Consider the following 16891-nt stretch of genomic DNA (forward strand, 5'->3'; position numbering starts at 1 on the left):
TTAAAACTGCTTTGAGATTCCATTCTGCCCAAGTCAGCATGGCTAACATCAAAACAACAAATGTTAGCTAGCAAAAGTGTGGGGAAAGAGACCCTTATATACTGTTGGTAGTAAGATAGAGTAGGGCAACCACTGTGCAAGTCAGCGTGAGATTACATAAAACTACCATTCCACTATCATATGTATGTCCAAAAGACACCAGAGAGATCCATGTTTCCTGCCATACTTCTAACAATAGCTAAGAAATAGAACAAGTGTAGATGTCCATCAACCCATGCACAGATAAAGAAAACCAGTCGATATACATAAAATAAGAATTTATTCAACCACAAATAAAAATGAAATCATGTTATCTATACAAAAATGAATGCAACTGGAGGTCATAATAATCAAAATAAATCAGACTAAAAAAAGACAAGTATGTTCTCTCCTATGAAGATTCTAAATTTAAGTGTGGGGGGGGTCATGAAAGTTGGAAGGGGGAGATGAGAGGAAGAGAGTTTTAAAGCATAGGGAAAAAGAATAATAGCACAGGTGTGACACAAATGCAGGAGAATCCATCTAGAAGTAGCAGGGGACTAGCAAATGGAAGATAGAGGGATGGGAAAGAAGAGTGGGGGAGGAGATGAACAGAGTAAACAACAATGATGTATCTGCACAAAACTGTCACAGTGAAACTCGTTACTTTATCAGTGTAAAATGAAGTCAGTTCAATGGTGTGGGTACCTGCCCAGCAGGCCTGGCAACTTGAGTTCAATCCCTGGAACTTCTCTAAAAGTAGAAGGAACACACCCCCCACACCCACCACCACCACCATCGTTATCATCATCAGCATCACCACCACTGTTATCATCATCAGCATCACTACCACCACCATCATCATCATCAGAATCACCACCACCACCACCACCGTCGTTATCATCATCAGCATCACCACCACTGTTATCATCATCAGCATCACAACCATCACCGTTATCATCATCAGCATCACCACCACCACCACCATCGTTATCATCATCAGCACCACTATCAGAATTTTTTCATTTAAAATAAAAATTAAAAACCTAAAAAACCATTGAAATAAAAAACATTCTAGTGCCATTAGAGGGTACTCTTGGGTAGTGGAATTATCACTAACTTTACTTATATATTTTACTTTCTAGATTTTCTTTTTAAAAAATTAACTTTAAAAACATTCTTACCAGGATTCCATCCACAGATGAAACTTTCTCCCAAGTTAGCCAAGCTCTTTCTCTGACATGATTGGGTACCTTTAACTTCTGACATAATGCAATAAATTCGGGTTCTTCAATTTCTTCAAACTCAAGCCTACAAATTAAAAACAGTTACAAAATTGATACACTTACAGATCAATCTAATTAAGCAAATACTTGTTTCTATAGTTTGCATATATCAGCAGAGTTTTGAAAGAGAACATCTCTGAGTGCTTTAAGGTCTTACTTTATCTCTGAGAACCATTACACATCATTTAAACATATGCTTATCTTTTTTGTGGGTTTTCCAAAATTAGACTAGCTCAAAGTGAAGAACAGCTGCTAGCATGGTGAAGCACATATACTCCAGAGCAGCAGGACAGCGCTGTGAAATAAAGCGAGTGCACTAGCTAAAGCACACTGGGAAGATGGAACAACTGTCACAGCAAAAATGAAAAAAAACACACCCCAGTCAATTCATACATTCTCTCCACCTCCTTGTATTTCTTAATGATTAACTTGATAGAAATGATTGCATCACATATTTCAGTCCTATTTCTTTGACCTTTCTTAACTGTAAGCTTTTAATGGTTAATTCAATTTGACATATAATAACAACACTATGCATGGTTTTCCTGAGTCCCCACATCAGCCATACTTGGTAAGTCTTCCCATTCATGTTTTACACATCTACCACATTAGGGAAATTAAAGGCATACCAAGTGGGAATTACCCAGATATGAACCATGGGTCTTAACTCATCATCTATGCTCCTGACCACTTTTCCAGCTAGGCAACTCCTTCTTCAAGCATAATTAGTGTCTGCATATTTCAATAATGAAAGTGTTTCAGTCTCCTAGTCTCAGCTTCTAACCCACATGTAGTACTTAGGAGAGAGACAGTGTAAAAGAAATAACACCCCAGCTGTCAAAGAAGACTTATTCTCAGTGCAGATGGACTGGGGTGAATCCATATCTAAGCTATTTTCTAAGCTTCAAACTGTGGCAGTCCTCTTATCCTTGCTAAGAACAGGCATGCACTACATGATGTGTCAGTCAATAAGGCAGTTTACAACAGTAGTCCTATAAGATTATAATGGTGCCGGAACATCACTTAGAGGCCATCTTAACCATTGTGGCACAATCAATTTGCTACTTGTGCAGTTAGGGAGATGCTGCTGTAATCTAACCTACTACACTGCCACTGGTAGGAGAGAATCATATATACAAGGGCATACAGGACACAATGCCCGAAGCGATTATGTTACTGGCTTGTGTGTTTACTAAACTATAGCTTTATCATTATTTTATAGCATATTTCTATTATTAAGAGATAAAGTTTACTGCATAGCAGCAACTTTGTATCTGTAGTATTTACCACTTCTCTTGATTGTAGCAAGACAGCATAGTGACTGATCTATGTATCATCAGTGTTTGTTTAAGTGTATTCTCCAATGATCATACAACATATATCATTTACTGGCAGTTCAGAAGAGGTAGCAAATTCCTATGGTGAACATACATGACAATAGGTAATTCAGAGATCAACTGTAAGTGCTTTTGAGAACGTCTGTGGCAATGAGTAACCAAGATGAGACTATGTCTTGTATAGTTTAATTTAAAGGAGAACTTTTTGAGAATTCCCCAAAGTTAAAAGTATATAAAAGAGAAAGAAACTGGGACTGTCTTTCCCCCAGGCAATGACCAGAACTTCAATGTGTATGGTTACTCTACAATAATCAATAATAAGTCCAAAGCTGTGTAGATGGCATGGAATCTTTTAGAATACATGTTACTGCTCTTTCTAAAGGGAAGCTTCCACACACTGGATACATCAGAGTTTAATTAGAAACAAAAGCAAACTCTTCCCCTGGAACAGTTTTTATTCTGTATTTATTTTCTAAGAACATGATTTTTATTTGATCCATAAGAAAATCTATTTAATATGAATTTTAATAGACTCAGACAAACAATTTCCAAAATTATTTCAGTCTCTTAGGATTTGACCTGAACTCTGTTAAGAATATGGGTTTCACAAAGAGCCTTGATGCTCAATGAGAAGGAGCTTGATAGCCCATCAAGGCTACAGTCCCAGAACCTGGGAGGCAGAGGCAGTAAAACAGAGAGCTTAAGGCAAGCAAGCCTGGGCTACAGAGTCAGAGTAATTAAAACAAAAAACAAAAACACCCCCCCCCCAAATAAAAAACTGGAGAACTTAGTGATGGGCTAGAAATTGGAGGACGGTGAGAGACAAAAACAACTCCCATTCTACAATGGATCTATACTCTCAAAACTAGTGCTGACAATAACAACAATCATATTGTTTCAATTTCTGTTACTTAATCACACAGTAGCACAGTCAAGAAAAAAATGTTGAAATATAATAAATATCTCTCTGTTGTTCTTATTGGATCCACATGAACTTAAGTTTAGATTCCATTTAATAAATGGAGATTAAAGTTCTTTGAGAGAACACAGTACTAAACACAAGACCAAAAAAGAAAAAAGAAAAAAGGGAGGGGGAGGCACCAGAATCCGTGAATGCTCAAAGGCAAAAGGCAAGAAATAATGAAGCATGCTGCGGGCCAATCAGCACGCAAGGAGAGTTCTACCCTGAAAAAAAAGGGGAACAAAGTTTAGAAACTTCCAAGCCCTTGCATTTAAATGTCTCCTGAAACTTTTGCCCACATACCAGTTCTTCTAAGAGTTCTGCTCCATCAGACTCCACAGATGGCTTTAAATCCCCGGGGCCTCAAAGCATTGTTCTAAAGAAACCCCCACAAAGCCCGGGAGCTGAGGACCCCGTGAGCAATTGACACCCACGACCCTGCGCTTCGCCTACAAGGCTTTTCTTGGCCTCTCCCAGGACCAAGCTGCCGATGCAGCGCAAGCTCAGAGAGGGCAAGGCTCCCAACTGTTGCATCGCAGGGCGACTGCAAAAGAGAAAGTCAACCCACCCCCGGGGGTGCTTCGGATCTCCACGGAAGAAAAAAAAAGGGGGGGGGGAGAAAGAAAACAAACACCGGTCGACTTTTTTTTTTTCTTTTTTAAAATATTTATTTCAATTGTTTTTGCCTCTGACCCGGGCTATCCGGGACCCGCCGGCTCCGCGCCTGGCCGTCGCTGGAGTAGAGCCTGCACCTGTCACTTCGCTCGGGAGCAGGAGCCCCACCCGCCCGACACCTGTCAAGCCGCAGCCCAGACCCCTTCGGGATGCCCTCCCCGTCGCCCGCGAGCCCGGGACCGTGTCAGCGCGCCGCCGCCACCCCCGCGGAGGTGGGGGACCAAGGGGACCCCGGGGACCCGGGGCGCCGCTCCTACCTCTAGCCCGGCCCCGCCGAGATGCGCCCGCCCGGCGTCCCCGCCGGGATGCACCCGGCGTCCCCGCTCCCTTCCCTTCCCTTCTCTCCGTCCCCCGGCGGCCGCGCTCCTCACCTGGTCAGGGGCAGCTCTTCGGGGTCGCTGTCCTGAGCGGGGTCGTCCTCCCGAGGCGGAGGCGGCGGCGGCGGTGGCGGGGGCGGGGGCTCGGCGGCCGCGGCTCTGCGCGGGGCTTTGGGCGGCATGACGCGCAGCGCGGGCCGGCGCGAGCAGCCGAGGGAGGCGCGCGGGGAGGCGGGCGGGCGCGCGCGCACGGCGGGCACGCCCCGTCCTCACCCGACTCCCGTTACAAAAATAATGGGAACGTCCCCTGAGGAAAACCGGACGCGCCCGGCAACCGAGCGCCCGGGCCAACCGCGGGAAAACGTCACTTCCGCCCGCGGCGTCACGTCCGCGAGGCTCGCGGGCCGCGGGCGTCAGTGGGGAACCGGGGCGGCGGTGGCGGTAGCGGTGGCGGGCGAGGGCGAGGGCGAGGGCGCGGGCGGGAAGCCGCGGGGAAGCCGCGCCTGCCCGGGCCTGTCTCCGCCCGCGTCGTCCCCGTGGGCGGCGCCAGCCGAGGCGGGGCGGGCCCGCGACGAGGAGTCGCGGCCTCTGGGAGAACGCAGGACAGGGCGCGCCCCTCGCCCGGCCCGCGCGGCCGGCAAAACAAAAACAAACGTGCCGGGCCAGTGGGAGGTGGGCTCGGCCCGGGTGGGCGGTCCAGGGTGGGGCCATTGGTGGCCTTCTGGAGAAAGGGAAGATGGGCGATGCGCGCAGTACCGTCGTCTGATGGGGAGACGGGAGGCGCGGTCCGAGCGGGACAGATCTTAGCGGGAAAGTAGTTTTTGAAAACCAGTTTGCCAGGCGGACCCGACTTTGAAAAAATCGTTTACAAAAGCGTTTGAGACGAAAGCAGAAAACCAGTTGGCCGTGTTCATGCGCACGATCCGGCCTCCTTTCATAATGGTTTCTCCGAGACAGCCGGTCGAACTGGCATTCCACTTTGCGGGTTGGAAATTGGAGTTCGGGGAGCTAACTTGCCCGTGTCACGTAGCAGGTCCGTGGCAGAGGACTCGAACCCAAGTAATATTTGACTCACCCTGTCACCAACGCACAGACACCGGAAAAGAGCATACTTTATACTAGAACAACTTCCCGCCACCAAAAGCTGGCTCAGCAACGGTAGCTTTTCTAGTTACATTTTACCTGTCAGTCAACATAATTTTCTCTCTTTGTCAGTCCTTATTCACACAACTCATTAATTGAAGTGCTGTGAATAAAATACAGTTGTTCTGGTGTAAACTATCTTGGAACAGCTGAGCAAGGACTGAGGAATCGGGAGCTTAATTGGGTAGGTTGCAAGCCTGGGCTTATTCTCTGCCTTGACGAAAGATGTGTGAAGGATACATGGGCCTCCTTCAATTTTCAGTCTTGCCTAACTTCAGCAGCCTTCTAGAGACCAAATGTTTGTCAGGAGGTAGAGCCCCAGGCCCTGATGCACCCACGGAGAATGAATGGAATTAAAATAGCAGTTGAGTTCACTTTGTCCCAGATTTAGGCAAGATCTCAGGCTTCACACAGTCTAGGTTTGGGAAAGATAAAGGATAGACTGCAGGAGCCTGATAAAATAATATACAGAAATGATACAGTCCAGCCTCATAATTGTCAGAGAATGTGACACTTGGCCAATTGATGCCACCTTGGTATTTGTGGCAAGCTACTCTTAGGTTTGAGGCAGAATGGCAAAGGAATCTGGGTCCTCAGATATGTAACAGAGCTGGTGATCGGTCATCTCGGCTGGTACTGACCTCAAATCAGCTGATGGTCAGCTATTTGTGTCAAAAGTCATTGTCACATATTTCCCCCATAAGCCCCTTTCAACATACAGATCAAAGTTGAGCCTGACCTCAGGCCCATAATTCTCAGAGGCTATGGCAAGAAAATCCTAAGTTTAAGACAGGCTTCGGCTATAGAGTGAGTTGAACTCCAACCCAGGCAACTTAATAAGACTCTGTTTTATAATAAAAAGTAAAAAGTCTGGGATATAACTTAATAGTAGAGTGCTTACCTAGCATGTGAGGAGCAGTGATTCCAGTTCCCAGGAACAAAGAGAGAGACAGACAGAGACAGAGAGAGACATCATTACAGCCTTAGAATCTAATAAGGCATTGGCCACATGAGAACACAGGGCGACCAAGGAAAGGCTGGGGAATTACATTAACTCTCCATGTGTAGATATGACTTGTTTTATTTGAACCTAGTTCATCAATATGATTGCAAATGAGTTTTTTTTTTTTAATTCTTGATCACGAATGTGAAAACCTGTTTCAAAAAAAATAAATGGGGCAGGGCTGGAAATGTGGCCCAGGAGAGGGGGTTGCAGAGGGGATTTGATGGTGGAGAAGGAGAAATGGAGGCGGAGAAGGAATTTGAAAAGGCATTTAAAGTGTTTGTGTTTCTGGTAGTTTGCCACCTGGCTATTGGATGCCTCCTTCCTTAGACTCTCGAGGTCTTCACATGGTCTGCAACGTGTGGGGTGTCGGGTGGGGTGGATGTGCTCTTGTCATGTGCCAGGTGAGTTTGTCCCTTGCTACTCAGAATAAGTAGAAAGCTGTAAGAATATAAGCATTCATTGTTATTTTCAAAGTCCCTTTCATTTTTTTTTAACTGAGCCTGGTTTTGAAAATTCACAGCTAAATTAAGGAAGTAAAAGTTTTGTCATTTCTTTTGTATCTTATAGTAGGGGTTTTTTTTTTCTTCTTTCTTTTTTTATACAAAGTCTGTCTCACTTTGTCAGTAAAAGACACACATCTGTAATGCATTAGTAACAGTAGTAGTAGATTTCACAATAGTCACAGAAATTATTCCAAAGAATTAAAGTCCTATGGTTTTCTCCTGACTTAACTGAGAACTGTAGTCTCTCATTTATCTAGTCGGAGGCTGAGACAGAAGGATTCCACATTCAAGGCCTGCTTGGGTGCAAGAGTAAGTTCACAATCAGCTCCTCTCTCAAAATAAAAAAGTTGAAAAAAAAAAAAAAAGATGGGGCCAGGCTGGGATGTAACTCAGAATACTTGTTGAGTGTGTATGGGCACCAGATTCAGTCTCAGGTACTGCAAAATTAAATTCAGTCTCCCACTTATTTGTAGCCATAGCTCTTAGCAATGGCAAAAAAAGCACCAAATTTGAATGATAATTATATGTCTAAAATAGAAAGAAATTAGTTAAGGATTTGCTAACCATTTTGAATATTTACTTTCCACCAAAATAAGCTTTACAACAAAAATTCCCAAACCCAGCCTAGGCCAGAGACCCTGAACTCAGAAATATACCTGCCTGAGACCCTGAACTCAGAAAGACACGTGCCTGAGCCTTCTGAGTGTTGGGATGAAAGCTGAAATACACCTGGCCTAGCCAGGATCACTTTCTTTTTCTGTAAAACAATTAAAATAGAGCTTTAATCCTGTGAGCCAACCTTTAAAACAGGATGCTGATAAAAGACTAAGGATAATCTTTTAAAATAAACCATTGCTTCCTTCATTGTGGATAAAAGTGAGGGGGTGGTGGAGAGATTATTAAGAGCATTACTGCTCTTGCAGAGGACCCAGTTTTGATCCCCAGCACCCACATAGCAGCTCCCAACCATCTACAACTCTAGGTCTAGGGCTCCAGTGCCCTTGTATGGCCTCGATAGGCACTAAGCATGCATGTGGCACACAAACATACATGCAGGAAAAACACCCAAATGCATAAGAAAAAATTTACATACTGACTGAAGTATCTTCTTCTATCGCCTTCATACATTTGAGAGAAAGGTTTCTGCAGGGATGATAGGGTTACTAAATAAAATACAGAAACAGTGTAGCTGAGCATTCCCTTCAAGTAGCATGTCATCACTCTAAGCAACCTAAATGTAGCCAAAGTGTCTCCTTTAACAAGCAAAGAACACAGCTCACTTCTCACGTTATCTGTACTTATGCATATGGACATATTAAATAAAGTTATTTTTGTAATTCTCTTCTTCCCATTTTATGTTTGCCCCAGTTTTATTTGTTGAATGTAATTTTATTTCTGGTTAATCTGAGAAAAATCTAAGTTTATATTTAGTGTGTCTTTGTTATTTGTTTTCATTTTCTTTTCCTGGCAATTCGTTGTGGTTTTCTGAGACAAGATCTCATGCCATAGCCAGAGCTGTCCTGGAACTCACTGTGTAGCCCATTGTCTCAAATTCCTGGCAGCCCTCCTGCCTCAGCCTCCCAAGTGCTGGAATTATGCCCAGTTTAACAATTTGTTTTTATTTCACTTTCCAAAATTTCAAGACAATTGAGAGGTTTAAAGGAATGAACAGTTCCTGTGCAGAGAGTATGGGAAACAACTGGCCTCTAAAGAACTTCTGCTCTCTTGTGGTAGACTCAAGATGAGGAATCACTTCCCTTATGTGTGTACTTCTTAGATTCTTTCAGGTTTCAGGAAAGGAGACCTGCTACTCTTATCTCCATTACTAAAGGCTGGTGGTGAGCTGGGATAGGGTGAAAGGACAAGAACAAGGGCACAGGAGCCCTTTCCGCATCCTCATGTACTCTGTGAAGACAGTGAGTGCTCAGCCAATCCCCTGTCCTCACCTTGCTGAATGTTATTCTTCATCTCTTTATAGTCGTTGTGCCCCTACCCAGCTCCCCCACCATGCTACCAGCTCACACACCTCAGTAGAAAAAATAGGATTGGTTCCTTCAAAGTTGTGGTTTCCATCAACAGGACCCATTGCATTATTTCTAAGGCTCTAGAAAAAAAATGAAAAGATAAAATCCTTGTTTCAAAATTAGTAAGAGGGCTGGAGAGGTGGCTCAGAGGTTAAGAGCACTGGCTGCTCTTCCAGAGGACCTAGGTTCAATTCTAGCATCCACATTGCAGCTTACAACTGCCTGTAGCTCTAATTTCAGGGGATCTGGCAACTTCTCAGACATACATGCAGGCAAAACGCTAATGCACATAAAATGAAAATAAATAAAACTTAAAAAGAATAATATTCTTTTAAAAATTACTAAGAATTTCAAGATTGTGACAGAGCATTAAAACGATTAAGATTAATGCTGTGATCTAGCACGAGGTACAACATGACTTCATAATTCAAGATATGCACAAAGCCAGCCAATCAATGAAGGTAGATCCACAGCCATGCTGAACAGGCCGATGTATCCCCAGGCCTGGGCTGACCTTGGCACATGATGCAGAAGTTTAAAGTATGTAAATAAATGATCCTAACAACCTCATTTTTACTTCATTAATCTTATCTCCAAATACAATCACATTCTAACGTAAAGAAGAAGTCCAGATGCCAGCATTATGATTGGAGGAAATACAGTTCGGCTCATAATATTTGTGGAAGTGATTTTTGACATAGCTCTAAGCTCTCCTCTAATAAAGAGGGTAAATATTTCTCAAAGGTTATGAGGGAAGACATTAAACACCCACATGTATCTAGCTGTCACATAAGGCTCTAACTTGTATCTCAAGGGCACAGAGGAATAAAGATGACAGGCAGGCTTTAAAAAAAGAAAGAAAAAAGCCTTTATCATAATGTTTGTGTTGGCCTCACATTGTAACACCCTCATTGCATGCTCAGCTCTTCCCTGCCAGTGGCCAGGGCCGGGAAGGGTGACCAAAGCAAGCTGGGAAGGGTGACCAAAGCAAGCTGCTGGATTACTGCAGTTCTAGCCGACAAAGTTACTACCCTACAAGAAGAAATGGTCCCACATCCGAGTTACATGATTTTGTTCCATGAAGAAAAATAGTTGCTTGTGGTTTAAATGTATCCCTCAAAATCCATTCATTGGGAACTTCATCCCCTACGCTGAGAGCTGAGACTTTGAAGAGGTGGCACACCCTTTGATATTTGTCCTAACATTACGATAGACCAAGACAACAGCTGAGTGAGTTTATTGACATTTTCTATAACCTAGTCATGAGTTATGTGCTGGGACTGAAGACACATCTCTTCCCTTACCAGTTATTAAGAGCAACCATTCTTGAGTGCACAAAAATTTCCCCAGTTCTCCCCACAGTGCCACCAGCCCCGGCCATGAAGAATGGGAGTCAATTAGTCGTTTCATTTACATGTGTTTTTTCTCACCATTCTCACCATTGAGGTAGGTCCTAACTATGACAACCAACAGATGGGTCACAATAAAACCTTTTCCTGCTTGGAAAAATACCACTATTGTTTTAGATTCCTCTTTTTGTGTTATAAGGATAAAAATATTTTTGTAGTTTTTCCCTATTTTATCCCATTGTCTTAATAATTTGATAGTCCATACATATTTCTTTTAACTACATCATTTCAGTTTATATAATGGTTGCCAGTTAAAACTGGTATAGTCCCCTCTTCTTCTAATGAGTAACAGCTTTCAGAATCACATGACCTCTTCAAGATCCATTGTTCAACATTGCCACATTAAGGGTAACACTTCCAGCATATGAAACTGTGGGGACACATTAAGCCATAGCATCACTTTTCCCTTTCGAGGATAAATCCCTGCAATTACAAGTAGAGGGTTTCTCCCTGTGGTGAAGTGGCTTTGTTCATCGGCTTGGATTGTAACTGGGGAGTTGCTGCTTTGGTCTGTTTCAGGCAACATGAGTGGAAAGAGAAATACTATACTATAGAGTATGGTTTAAAAGCACGTAGGTGACATATTTCAGTAGTGCAGAAGTTAACCACAGTGATGTTAGCTGACAATAATAGAACCTACATATCAATGTATTAAAAGGTCACTTTTACTTCTACTAAATGTCTATAGATAGGAGTACCATGACTAAGTGAAGGTTCTGTTCAGCATAGCCCTTAGGGACACAGGCACCTTGAACTCACAGCTTCATCCTTTCTAGATAGTGCCCAAGGTTCAATGAAATGTGAATTTTATGTGTATGGGTGTTTTGCCTGCTTGTATGTCTAATGCTCACAAATGTCAAAAAGGGCATGGAATGGGCATTAAAGACATTTGTGAGCTGCTATGTGTGCTGGGAGTTGAACCCAAGTTTTCTGGAAGAAGACTTGTTACCAGTGCTCTTAACTACCACGCCATCTCTCCAGGCCCTTGAACTCTAGATTTTAGAGAGTGTAAGCTAAGATAGTTGGCACAAGGAGAGTCCCACTGACCCTTAGGACACTGTGTAATGCTTGCATGATAACAAGCCTGCCCAACGATTTGTTTTGAGAACCAGAATGGGATATTGGAGCAGAGTTACTCACTAATCCTATGACAATAAAGGCCCCTGGTACCTTGAATAGTAGGCAGAACTCACAGTAATACAATTAATTACTAAGGCGTCACACCTTCAGCCAATTGGAATGCAGCATAAGTAGGAGGTGGACTAAGTGGTGGCCATGATGTTTGAATAGTACAGGAATAAGCAGAACAGTTGTGAAATGGGCTGAATTCTGTTGATGGAGTTGTAAACTTTGCAAATATCTCAGAGCAGCTTGTCACTATAAGAAACACACTGGGAAATCACTTACCTTTACTGGTGATTTTTAATCAGTCTAATTTCCTGAAGCCTAAACACAGGCACAGGATCTGATTGTAAAAACAGGCAAAATGAGAGGAAACACAGATTTGCAGGGTCTTGTAAGTCCACATATGTTCATTGAAGGCAGGGGGTGGGGGAATATAAGATAAGATTTAAGAGACATTTAGGTCGAAATGTTTGAAAATATTGAACTCCCACCACTTGAACTGTATCTTATTCAGTGAATCCTCTGATAATGTGCTATAAACTTTCTAGCCATAAAATTTTAATTTACTGGTTCATTTTTCTTTGGACTACTATTCAAGTCCAACCAACACTTCTCAGAAAGTTCACTTTGGATGGCATATGCCCAAGCACAGAAAATAAAGTCTGAGATCTTCAAGGTCCCATCTCATTGATGGAAGTTGGAGTCGATGCTTTCCATGTTCTGAGAACATCGTTTTTGATGTAAAGGACAAGTTGTGCCTCTCATATCCTGACACTAAGAGCAAGATGATTTCTTAGTAAGCATCTTCAGAGGGAAGTGAAACTCGAACCGACTCATCATGTGACTTAGAAAGCTTCCAGGTACAAATGAATACCAAAGTCAGGCACTTCTCTTGGTCAGATCCAGGTTGCTGTGTAAGCTGCCAAGATCCGTACAACCCAGAGCTCCGATAATACCAGGGTGTCTGCTCTGGGTAAGTGTTAGCGAGCATCTTTGGTAAATTCATGTGGGAGGTGCACTCCTGAGGGTGTACCTTGGAACAAAGCCATTACTTTTACAACACTGAGTTTCCTTCTTAATTGATTTTTAATATTATTAGCATATGTGCATGTGTGCATGACATAGCACATGCGTGTTGCTCAGAGGACATCTTTCAGAAATTGGTTCTCTCTGTCCATCTTGGCTCTGGGGATCAAAGTCAAACCCTTCAGCTTATGCAGTAGGAGTATTAACTGCTGAGACAAGTCACAAGCCCATCACGAATTCCTTTTTATTTGAATTATGAGCAGCTTCTAGGAGCAGGGGTCAAATTCTCCTGTTATCCAGTAGGAAATTGAAGTCCTGAGTCATGACTTCAGCACATGAATTCTGCCAGCTACCTGATTTTGGAAGTAGGTCCTTGCTCCAGCTGAGCTGTCATGTGAGAATCCATTCTAAACTATTGTCTTAATTGGGACCTATTAAACTGTGCCCAGACCCATAAAAATTGTGAGGTTAAAAAAAAAAAAAAAAAAAAAGAAGGTGTGGTTTAGTCTGTTTTGTGCTGCTGCTGCTGCTGCTGCTAATGATACTGGTGGTGCTGGTAAGATTTGTACCTGGTGAAATGCTATACTCTAGAGCATGGTTTGACTTTCAATAACATTAAGCACAAGCCAATAATATGACCTCACAACCCCCCGAAAGAGGAAAACAGGTTGACTTGTATATTCATAATTTTATTTATTATAATTAAAAGTCCGTTTAAAAACCAAATATTAATACAAGAATGGATGAAACCACTTCCACACCCTGGGTGGAACAGAGGAGCCCTGCAAAGTTCAGACACTCCAGGAACACTGGCTTCCTGAGGTGGTGCGAAGGGACACAAAATGTTCTCTCAAGAAACGGAGTCCGTAGCCCTGTGGAGCTGGGACTTGGAGTACCACGCATGCGCCATCTGCAGGATCCAGGTGACGCGTGCTTGTCTTGGATGTCAAGCTGAAAAACAGCGGGATTGTGTTATGGTCTGGGGAGGAGAAAATCTTCTCTTTCGCAGCTGCTTCGTGTTCCTGTGAGTGAGACAACCATCCCTGCCCTCCCTGGAGGCAGGATTGCAATTCCCCAGGGTCTGCTGATGTTACAGGGCGGTAACGTTTTCCCCATGCAGGGGCTTGCAACCCTTGAGGTGGAGTGCTGGACAGAAGCTAGAACACGCCAGTGGACCGATTCTTCAAACCGAAAGGATGCGTCTGTGGTCCTTTGGGACTTACCAAAGGCGTGGTGTAGCATAATGTCAGTTTACTTTTTGGAAGCTCTACAATTAAGATACTGTATTAGAAAAAAAATTTTTTTTTGTTACCTCCTCTTAGAAGTGCCATTTAAAAATAAAAAGGAGAGAATGTCAACATTTGCATGACCTTTATCATTTCCCTCTTTGTGTACAGGGGCTGTGAGAGCAGCTGCATTCACAGAAGAACATTTGCATATTTGTGCCGGATTGGTTTCTAAAAAGAATGTTACGGTAACAAATAGAACCCCCTCTTAAAAACCTGCCCCGAAAAGAATAGATGAAGCAATTCTGACATTTAATAAAACACAAAGAATACTGCTTTAAATGGAAAGAACTCTTGAAACTCTCCAAACATGAATAAATCTAAAAGACTTGCTAAACCAAGAAAAACAGCACAAAAGGAACATTTTCCATCGAACCCATTTATAAGACACTCTAAGACAGACCAGCACAGCCTATGGTAAAAGAAACTGGACCAGTGGGTGCTCTGAACAGGGAAGGTGGACATTACTTTGGAGAAAGTGATGGTGGGCATGCTTTGTGTTTGAGGTACTGGTCAAACAAGATATGTCTTTGCCCAAACTGTTTTTGAGACTTATTTTTATGATTTCTAGATAGCGCATGCGTGCATGTGTGTGCATACACACACAGGCACACTCAGAGGTCAGAGGCATCAGATCCACTTAGAGCTGGTTATGAGTCACCTGTAGGCACTGAAACTCCAACTCTGGTCTTCTGGAAAAAGAGCGAGTGCTCTTACCACTGAGCCATCTCTCCAGTCCCCCTGTCCAGACCTTTGATGTAGCAGATCTTGCTCCTTACATTCTCAGCACGCTCATGGATTCTTAGTAATCTCCAGCATGTATCAGAATGAGTTTTAACAAAGCTGCTGAGCGAGCTCCAACTAGCTGATCAGTGAGATGCTACTCTATCAAGCCACTCAAAACAAGCAATTGCAGAGACATAAAACACAGAACGGCCTGGAGCAGTGGACCTTGAAGTCAAGTCCAAGTGGGATGCCTGGAATCGGCTGAAGGAAAATTACCAAGAAAGTTGAGGGAGGGAAGAGGGGAGGGAGGGAGGGAGGGGGCACTGCCTAGCCAGCTGAGTCATTCCACCACCAATGTACTGTGATGTTCTTTCCTCTGTTAGCATAAAAACTTCACGGAACACGTTGGACACATGGTGTCTCGGATGTCAGTCCTATTTGGCTCTAGGATAAACCTACCTCTTAACTGTCTTTGAGGTGGGAGTTGTGTTTGTGCTGACAAAGGTGAGAGACAATCTCAGGTGCCCATCTTTCCCTCGACTCCCACCTTGTTTGTGGCAGGGTCTCTGTTGTTCTCCACACTGCGCACACAGACTAGCTGGCCCTCAGGTTCCTGTGGATGCTCTTGTCCCCACTTCCCAGTTCGTCACAGCAGTCCTTGGTTACAGGCACTGGCTTTTATGTAAGTGCATGGTAAGTGTTTCTACCCACTGGGCTATCTCACCAGAATTACCACTGCTCTTATTTTTTGTATGTTAAGTTCAGTTGCTTCTCTGTTGAAACTATTCATTAGTTTTAAGAGTTTTGTACAGGCATATTTAATCTTTTATGTATAGGATCGTGTCATCTGCAAATGGGCAATTTGACTCCCTCCTTCCCATTTTGTGTGCATACCTTCTGTCTGTCTCTCTTGGCTCATTGCTCTAATGAGAGTTTAATAACAATGTACTGAACATGAATGGAAAGCATAGACTGTACCCTTGTCTCATTCAGATTTTAGAGGAAGCTTTCTCATTTTCCCCACTCAGCACAGTGGTGGTGATGGATTTGTCATAACATAGCATTTATTGTGTTGACTTATATTCTTTCTAATCCTAGTATCTTCAAGGTTTTCATCATGAACAACTGTTGAACTTTTTGGTGTTGTTTGAACCCTGATGGAGACAGAAGGACAGTAAGCCTACTTATGTGCACTTACTGATTTGCATATGTTGAGCCAAATTTGTATCCCTGTCGTAAAATGAACTTAGTCATAGTTCTCTTAGTACTTCTTAATGTGCTCTTGAATTTGATTTGCAAGCATTTTATTAAGAATTTTCTATCTATGCTCATCAGGGAAATTGTGTGTGTGTGTGTGTGTGTGTGTGTGTGTGTGTGTGTATGTCTGTGTGTCTTTGTCTGGTTTGGGTATTGAAGTGACAGTGGCTTCAGAAAAATCTAGCAGTGTTTCTTCTCTTTCTGTTTTTAAATTTCTATTTACTTGTATTTTGTGTGTGTGAGAGAGAGAATGAATGAATGGATGGATGGATGGATGGATGGATGGATGGATGGATGGATGAATGAGTGAATGAATGCTAGTGTGGGTACCCATGAAGGCCAGAAGAGGGCATCAGATCTCTTGAAGCTGGACTTACATGCAGTTGTGAGCCACCTAACATAGGTGCTGGGACCTGAACTTGGATGCTCTGGCAGGGCACCAGGTGCTCTTAATTCCTAAGCCATCTTTCCTTCCCTTCTCTTTCTACTTTGTGGAACAGTTTAAGGAGTGCTAGCTCTTCTTTAAATATATGGTTGAGAATCCGTATCTATTTGTGGCCCCTCTCCCTGTCTGCCTGTCAGGGACCTATCTCACTCTTTCTCCCTTAATCTGGTCTTATGGGCTACTGGTGTATATATATATATATATATATATATATATATATATAGTGTTTCTGTTGGATGCAGTCTTCTATGGTGAGCCACTATGAAAATGCTATAGCAGAAACCATTACTTTGCATACTAATTTTAAAATCTAAGAGCCAAGTGGTGGTGGCACACACTTTTAATTC

The 16891-nt window shown here is 43.1% G+C and overlaps 1 protein-coding gene across 1 annotated transcript in view; it reads right to left on the reverse strand.

Annotated features, from left to right (window-relative positions):
* Rb1 (RB transcriptional corepressor 1) overlaps positions 1-5028 on the reverse strand; it is a 129472-nt gene extending 124444 nt beyond the window's left edge. The window contains exons 1-2 of the mRNA XM_021203051.2: positions 4649-5028; positions 1203-1329 (exon numbers count right to left, since the gene is read on the reverse strand). Coding sequence (XP_021058710.1) covers positions 1203-1329; positions 4649-4776 — 255 coding nt within the window. The 5' untranslated portion in view covers positions 4777-5028. The remainder of the gene's footprint in view (positions 1-1202; positions 1330-4648) is intronic.
* Between the last annotated feature and the right edge of the window lie 11863 nt (positions 5029-16891).

The sequence above is a fragment of the Mus pahari genome, chromosome 8 (assembly GCF_900095145.1).
Source record: "Mus pahari chromosome 8, PAHARI_EIJ_v1.1, whole genome shotgun sequence".
NCBI classification, from domain to species: domain Eukaryota; kingdom Metazoa; phylum Chordata; class Mammalia; order Rodentia; family Muridae; genus Mus; species Mus pahari.